Raw genomic sequence first — 9,098 nt, forward strand, 5'->3', positions numbered from 1 at the left:
TGTGGTATCCACTAGTGTAAATATTTTAAATTGAAGATCGAGTTTATTCATTGTATTCATATAGGGTCAAGGGGTATAACTGTAAAAATCATCAAAATCGGAGTTAAAATAACCATTAAATCGTGATTTTTCATTGATAACCGTCGAAAAGTTTTGTCCCATGACTTGATCTCTGAATGTTTGCTTTTTACAATTTTTGGTGTATGCGATCTCGAAGTATATACAAACATGTTTGACGGTTGGATCATTGAAACTAGTTTCGTAGAATGCGTGTGCCATCAAAATAATAGATTCACTAACACTTGAGAGTTGATTCATACTTTCATTAAGTATAACATAAGATTTTGTGGTATCCACTAGTGTAAATATTTTAAATTGAAGATCGAGTTTATTCATTGTATTCATATAGAGTCAAGGAGTGTAACTGTAAAAAATCATCAAAATCGGAGTTAAAAGAATCGTTAAATCGTGATTTTTTGTTGATAACTATTCAAAAGTTTTGTCCCGTTACTTGATCTCTGAATGTTTGTTGTTTACAATTTTTGGCTATGTGTTCTTGAAGTACATACAAACATGTTTGACGGTTGGATCGTTGAAACTAGTTTCGTAAAATGCATATCCCATCAAAACAATAAATTCACTAACACTTAAGAGTTTATTCATACTAGGGGTGGGTTCAAAAAACTGAAAACCGAAAAAAAAGAAAATCGAACAGGACTGAGGTCGAAAAAATCCGAACAAAAAAAAAACCGAACCGAACCGAATTTGACCAGTTCGGTTTCGGTTTCTGAGGTTCGAAAGCTGAACCGAACCTATATATATATATATATATTTTAATATTTATAAATAGTTTAGTCATACAATCATAACAAAAGACAGAACCTGTTGCCAAGTTGGTTTCACTGAAGCTTTTCAAGCTAAAGTGCATGGGGTTCAAACCCTCATGCCTCCAGTATTTTGGAGAATTTTTTAATTTTTTTAGAGAAATCAACAAAACCTTTTAGCCCTAGCCAGTAGTTGTAGCAGCCACACCTTTCCAATTTTTCATTCCTTTATCCCTCTCCTGTAATTTATTTTTTTAGAGAAATCAACAAAACCCTTTAGCCCTAGCCACTCTCCCAGCTCTGCCGCTCTTTGTCTTCTTCCTTCCCACTCCCAGCGACCTGCGACCCGTCTCACATCTCGTCGATTTGCAAGTGTCGCCAACTCGCCGTCTCACTCTCAGTCTCTCACCCCCGTGACCCGCGACTTCCTCTCGCCTTTTCGAGTCTCCACCCATGACTTCCTTCCTTTGCAAGGTAATTTCTCTCATGTTCTATAGATTTTGTTCTTAATTTCATGGGTTTTGCAGATTTTATTTTCAATTTCATGGGTTCTATAATTTCATGGGTTTTGCGATTTGTTTTGGGTATGCTATTTCTGAACACTATTAGTTGAAGCTAATTTGGGGTTTTGAAGTAGGTAAGTAGAGAAAATTTCAATATTTAAGTCCATTTGTTGAATTTGCATGCTAAATTGGAGTTGGGAACTTTGCTTACTTGTTACCCAGTTGGATTTTGGAGCTACTTTTGTAGTTTCTTTGTCTTAATTTGCGAACAATTTGATCATGTTTGACTTATCATTTTGTTTTTGGGGTAATCTATCAAGCTGGTAATATTTTTACCCCATCAATTCGGAAAGTTTTTGATAGATCCTTTGGTATTGGTGGAGAAATCTGTAGTTATATCAGTTAATCCGATCGTCGGTAATTCTGGTGGATGCTTCATTTTAGTGCTGCTGGTGCTGGATACTTAGTCCCTTGATAATATTCTTCAGTGCATGTATCTAAATTTGTCGGTATACGTTTTTGTATATTTTTTATTTATAAATTTGTGAGTGTACTAAAGAGATCAAATGTATTATTTACCTCTTCAAGTTATATAGTTCTGATATATATATATATATATATATATGTGTATATATTTTGATGCTCTTCTGGCTTTCCTTGGTTAAAATGAACGTCAATTATTGATGCTTTCCAATTTCTGTATGTGCTGAGTCATATTATGTTGATTGCTCTATTAAGTCAACAAATAGAGCAACACTGTGGAACTTAGCTAAAGTCAGCTATAAATTTTGTTAAAATCCTAATGAAACATACAGAGCACGACAATGAAATATACGGAGAAACATGATTCGGATTCAGGACTACCTTTATTTTCATTGTGTTAGAATGCTTATGTTATAATTGTGTTCGAGATGTTAAAATTTTAGATTTCAATTTTGTTTTCATTTTTCCAAAAAAAAAAAAAAAAAAAAAACAGAACCGGGCTGAAACCGAACCGAAAAAAAACATAAAAAAATTGAACCAAACCTAACTGAACCGAAATTTCGGTTCGGTTTCGGTTTTGGCAAAAAACCGAACCCAGCCCTAATTCATACTTTCATTAAGTATAACATAAGATTTTGTGGTATCCACTAGTGTAAATATTTTAAATTGAAGATTGCGTTCATTCATTGTATTCGTATAGGGTCAAGGAGTGTAGCTATAAAAAATCATCAAAATCGGAGTTAAAATAACCGTTAAATCGTGATTTTTCTTTGACAACCGTCGAAAAGTTTTGTTACGTTACTTGATCTTTGAATGTTTGTTTTGTGTGATTTTTGGCATATGCGATCTTGAAGCATATAAAAACAAGTTTGACGGTTGGATTGTTGAAATTAGTTTCGTAGAATGCGTATCCCATCAAAATGATAGATTCACTAACACTTAAAGAGTTTATTCATACTTTCATTAAGTATAACATAAGATTTTCTGGTATCCACTAGTGTAAATATTTTAAATTGAAGATTGAGTTCATTCATTGTATTCATATAGGGTCAAGGAGTGTAGCTATAAAAATTCATCAAAATCGGAGTTAAAATAACCGTTAAATCGTGATTTTTCTTTGATAACCGTTGAAAAGTTTTGTCCTGTTACTTGATCTTTGAATGTTTGTTTTGTGCGATTTTTGGCGTATGCAATCTTGAAGCATATACAAACAAGTTTGACGGTTGGATTGTTGAAATTAGTTTCGTAGAATGCTTATCCCATCAAAACGATAGATTCATTAACACTTAAAGAGTTTATTCATACTTTCATTAAGTATAACATAAGATTTTGTGGTATCCACTAGTGTAAATATTTTAAATTGAAGATTGAGTTCATTCCTTGTATTCATATAGGGTCAAGGAGTGTAGCTGTAAAAAATCATCAAAATAGGAGTTACAATAATCGTTAAATTGTGATTTTTCGTTGATAACCATTGTAAAGTTTTGTCCCGTTACTTGATCTCTGAATGTTTGTTTTTTGCGATTTTTTGTTGATGCGATCTCGAAGCATATACAAACAAGTTTAAATGTTGGATTGTTGAAATTAGTTTCGTAGAATTCATATCCCATCAAGTTCAATGGTGTATATATATTTATTAAGTAGATTTAAATTTATTTATTTTGTACGTATAACACTTAAGAAATTGAATGGTATGTATATTAAGCTGATTCAATGGTCACCAATTTTTAATATTTAATTTAATATATATATATATATAAAATTATTATAGTTTTTAGGGGTATAAATTGTTAAATTAATATATATAATTATTATAGTATTTTTTTTAGAGTTATAAAATTAATATTTTGCTTATCGTGTATCATGTTACCCACGTGTATACCCGAACCAATCCGTTATCTTAATAGGTGCTTATCGGGTTACCCAATAATGACCCGATTCGTTATCGTGTCGACCCGAACACTTGTTAATTTCATGTCGTGTCGTGTCAGGTTATCGGGTCAGGAATTGCCAGGCCTATCTTCCACTATATATTGTGGTTTAGCATAACACAAAGTCATTAAAAAATGTTTTCCACAAAATAAACAAATAATCTAGTTTTTCACAAAACAAAATCAATTCCCTTCACTTCATAATATATATATATATTTTTGTTTTTGCAAGGTATTGTGCTTTTTCATCTGTTGATTTTGCATGTGGTGCATTGGGGCCATTCCAGAAGGTCTCCAAGGTGCATTGAAAGGTTGTGTACTACAATATTACAACCTGCATGAAACCACACTACAAATTAAAGACAAAATTGAAAGACATATATGCAGGCTGGTACAAATTGATAGAAGAATTAAAATTCAAATAAGACTAAGTCTCTAACTCATGATCAAATATGTGTTGGCATTGAAAAAAAAAACAATAATTTATTAGAAGTATAAGGATTTCCAAAGGAAATCATACCTAAGAAATTCCGCTCAACTTAACATTCACCTCTTCTCCTAGCCATTGACATGGTTTCATAGGTTTAGTTTCACTGCGTTTAAGGCTTTTTTTTTTTTTTTTTTTTTGTAAAATCTAATTTCAGTTAAACCCTAAGTCAGACTAGATGTCCACCGCATACAATGTAATTTGAATTGAAATGACGAATTCCATGTGATAGTCACATGAGTTTATTTAACTGAAGAATAATGGAAGTTTAGATTGGACCTCAATTGCTAACAAGGCTCACTACGAGGGTTTAATTAACAACTTTTTCACCATGAGGGTTAGATTGAAAGTGTCGTGTCACCATAGGGACCATGAAAAAAATTTGGCCAAGATAGTATAAAATTGTGGTACAAATAAATGGTAAGGATAATACTATTGTAAAAGAAATTATAAGCAAATGCATATCGCTATATCAAAAAAGAAAAAAAAGATGAAAATAAGAAAACGCTATAGATATTTTTTACTTTTTATTCAAAGGGAGTTTATTACAACAATAGAAAGGCTTTTTTTATTAGCACCCGACATAATGTTGAATACACCGCACATGAAAATTTAATATTAAATCATTTATATACCCTAATATGCAATGTCAATTTAGACCTCATAAAGTTTAAAAGAAATAAAAAAAATTTCTAAATACACCCCAAACCACTTTTAACATGTATATCTGATGATTATTTATCATCTTCAACTCTCAAAACCATTCTCACCCTCTATTGTAGAACAAACCTACTAATGAAACTACAAAGAGACATCAGTCAAACTAGAAAGAGCTCAAACAGGTACTGAAAGGGTGGTGTTCGATCAAATAAGCTTAAGTGTTATTTCGAAATACTATAACTCTCAAAGAATGAGTAGTGTTTGGTTTGATTTAGAGGGAAACGTTACTGACTTTGAAGAGCTTATCTAAGACGGTATTGAACAGAATTTGTTGCAAAAAATTGTGGTAGGAGTTTGCCCCTGTGAGATGAAAATGATGTCGGGAACTTTCCTATTGCTTTGAAGAATCTGAGTAAAAGTCTAAAAGTGAAGAATTTGCAGCCTAATCGTGATATAAGTGACTAGAACTTGAAGAGATTTGACATGATCATTTTCGTGCCGATGTTGAAGAGAAATTCAAGGACTTTACAATGTTCGGGAAAAGGGGCAGATGGAGGCTAAATTCGTTTTTGATCTTCAGTCTATAGGGCTTAGAGAGTTACTATTTTCGTTATTTTATTTACGTGCATATTGAGGGCAGCCATAGCCAAGAAAGAAGGGAAATTGTAATTGTATTGGAATCAACATGTCAAATGATTAATAAGATTTGTTTCTTTTTTAAAAATCTAGTGGATGTGAATTGTGCATTGGCTTTGACACTACTGTTAATAATGCGAAGAGTGCAGTATGTATATAGAAAATGTGGAGTGTATGATGTAAGGCATATGTTGAGAGTGTGAGGTGTGAGGGTATTATGGGAATGTATGTGGGGTGTATTAACATGAATTTTAATTGAAAAGGCAAATGTGAGGTGTATTAAGTATGTGAGGTGTATTCAACAATCTGTAGGATGTTAATATAACAAACCCAATAGAAATTATAATGGGATCCCTTCTCCCTGTCCCTGCCTATCCCTCAATACACAAGACAACTATTATGTTTCATAACAACAAAATTGAAAAAGTGGTGGGGTTCAAAAAAAAAAAAAAAAAAAATTGAAAAAGTGGTGGATAGCATTTTCCTCCTTTAAAATCAACTCTTGTGCAAAAGGCGTCAAGACAATCTTCACATTTTCCCCGGCACTGTTCTTCAGGGCTTACCGAAAAGCAATTGTAAAATAGAAATAGTTAGTAGGAATTTAATTTGGTGTATACGAGAAGAAAAATGCAAGAAATTAAAGCTCAAACATATATATTGACTACATACCGAGTGAAAAGAAGAAGATGGCTATGGCTTCTGCAACGATTAAGTTCTTGATAATGAGATGGTGATTGGATTGCTATATGGCTCCGAGATGGTGATTGTATTAATTTATAGGATTACAAGCAGACCTTAATTAGGTTCATGTACACAATTATGCCAATATTTATGCATCCTCCAATTCTACTAAAATTTTAATGCCAAATGATTCAAAACCTTATGTTTCAAAACTTTAGTTTCCTTTCCATCCGCAGTTTGAAAGTCAACCATGCACTTACTATTATACATTTGATCAATTGAAATACAAACAAGCCATTACCACATTACCACTACAGTTTAACGGTAGTATCTTAACGTATAAGAAAAACTCCAAGATTCGGCTCACCTGAATAAGAAAGCTGATACTTAATTTTCATGGCTAATCCATTACATGAACATAACCTAGCAGATATGAGAAAAATGCAATAATTATTGAAGAACAGAAAATTTCTACATTGGAGTAGTGACAAACTGCTTATACTATTGTTAACCTTAAAAACTACAAGCCTACGTGGCTTGCATACCAAGTAACTAAGAGCTAACTACGTTCTTCTTCTGGTGGATGCGGGCGTGTTAACTTGTCACTGAAGTGAATCAGGCGAGTAAGATGAAAGTAGTGGTGGTGTCAAATCGCGCTGCTAACTTTTGGACTGAGCGACTACAGTCAAGGAAGTATCCTCAACATCGGGTTCAGCGAGTTCAACTATATTTGTGAACACATAAGTGCACCGAATCGGTATCAGGCTGTAACGGCAAAGATAATCAAAGGAAATGAGCTTCTTTATGGTGAAGGTTGTTCGGCTAGATGAATGTTGAACTTTGAAATATACCTGAGAGTAACCAATCATAGAACACCTCATTTTGTCAGAAGGCTAATGAAGTAACCTCTCTTAGCAAGAGAATCAAAAACTCTTCACTGACTAAGACTTGGATAGGTAACCAACAAGGATAGAGAGTGTTGGTTTAACCAAACTAAAGGTCTCCTAGGCCTGGTAGGTTCTACAGCTCCAGTGTTGTTTAACCAAACGGAAGATGTCACCAGTTGTTGACCCTATGATGTTTAACTAAACTCAATATATGCCAAAGGGGAGGGGTTAGAGCAGTTAGTATTTTCTCAAGGTGTGAGAGGGTTTCGCGTAGAGCGTTGATTTGTGTGTTGAGTTGAAGGTCCTTTTCTCGTTGCAAAACCTCTTCTATTTATAGGCAAGGCTTCAAGGGTAAACATGTTTGCCAAGATAGAGTCCTATAAGACTAAGCTTCCTCAGTATTTACCTAAATATTCCAAATTATCCTCTCTTACCTAAAACTTAACCTTCATCCAGTCTCAGCCTCGATTTGAACCTAGTCTCTTTTTTAATTTAATTCATTCTTATCTGATTAAGCATGAATTTTGATCCCTTGAACAAATCTAATCTTATCAAATTCTACCAATCCTTAATAGTTTTAGTTCATCTAGGACTCGACGGAGCCCTGCTCAAACATGATCTCTTCACAATTCTTCAGTCATAAGGACTCGGTTGGGCTGATGTCATCTGGGGCCGGAACACCCTTAGCTTATTGAATCAATGTTGGCCCGAATATCGGGTCTTCCCATTCCAAATTACTCATTCTCAGCCCAAAATTATATTTTGAGCCCAAACATTTATATACGTATATATACAGACACACATAAAATAACTTTTCAGAGCATAAACGATATATTGTCGTCAGACAACTCTGTATTTTGTTGGTAAGAAAGCATTTTTGGACTCGTATAGTAATATAATCCACCTAAACTATTGTACACCAGCTCATCCATGCTTCTGATCCGAAAATTCAAACCCCTCATTCATTTTTTGTTTTGCTTTTTCCTTTCTCGAGACCATTAAAGATCCAAGAAGTCTAAACTCTTCCCCCATTCAGTCATTTACTACAAACCCTAACCCTTCATTACTACCCTCAACCGCCTCCCACCTTGACACCTCTTCACCACTCGGCCCACAACCCCTATATAAAGCGAATGTTCACAGAGAGAAAAACCACCAAGAGGTAGAGAGTGAGTAGAGAGAGAGAGAGAGAGAGAGAGAGAGAGATCTAGAGTTGCCAAAGATGGAGATGTGGCGTGTCGTTTTGGTGCTTGCTTTGTCATCAGCGCTACTGCATGCAACTAGTGCACGCAAGGTGCCTGGTGATGATGGTCATGGCAGCACAACTGAGCATACAATGGTTGTGCATGCAAGTGCACCAGCGGCAGAGTCACCTACTGGCCTTCGTGACAAGAAGTGCATCTTTGGCGGCGTTGGCGGGTTTGCAGGGATGGGAGGGTTTGCTGGAGTTGGCGGGGTGATGCCGGTTCTTGGTGGAATTGGTGGAGGTATTGGGAAAGTTGTTGGAATTGGTGGAGGGATTGGGAAAGTTGGTGGAATAGGAGGAGTAGGAGGTATTGGCGGTGGTGGTCTTGGTGGAGTTGGCGGATTAGGCGGTGCTGGTGGCGCTGGTGGTCTTGGTGGTGTTGGAGGTGGCGTTGGTGGTGCAGCTGGCGGTGGCGTTGGTGGTGGAGCTGGTGCCCTTCTTCCACATCCTTGATCATTTGTCTAGGGTTTCATGACTTTGCGTGCATGCATAGCTAGCTATCCAATTAGTAGATTGATCTTTTTGTTAAACTAGTGGTTGGTCCTTGTTTCAAGTTTCTACTTTTTGTCACCGTCGGTTTCTAGCCAGTACTGTGATTGTTGGCTTGTCTCTATGACAAGCATCGATCTTAATTATGAATGTATTTGCTTTCAGTTCTAGTGCTTTCTAGTTAATTATGGTTGAAGGAAATTAATCTGTGTCCTTGAAATCATATATTATCCAGATTCTAGTCCATTGATTATAAAAGGAAAATGAAAAC

General features: G+C 35.1%; 1 protein-coding gene across 1 annotated transcript; it reads left to right on the forward strand.

Moving 5' to 3' along the window:
* Nucleotides 1-8,314: 8,314 nt before the first annotated feature.
* On the forward strand, nt 8,315-8,838 carry LOC103937093 (glycine-rich protein 5). The gene has a single exon (XM_009347010.2). It carries the CDS (start codon nt 8,315-8,317, stop codon nt 8,789-8,791), a length of 477 nt encoding a protein of 158 aa, XP_009345285.2. The 3' UTR covers nt 8,792-8,838.
* Nucleotides 8,839-9,098: the final 260 nt, after the last annotated feature.

This window comes from the organism of the source record quoted next, unplaced genomic scaffold (genome assembly GCF_019419815.1).
Source record: "Pyrus x bretschneideri cultivar Hongxiangsu unplaced genomic scaffold, Pyrus_bretschneideri_v1 Contig36, whole genome shotgun sequence".
In the NCBI taxonomy this organism is placed as follows: domain Eukaryota; kingdom Viridiplantae; phylum Streptophyta; class Magnoliopsida; order Rosales; family Rosaceae; genus Pyrus; species Pyrus x bretschneideri.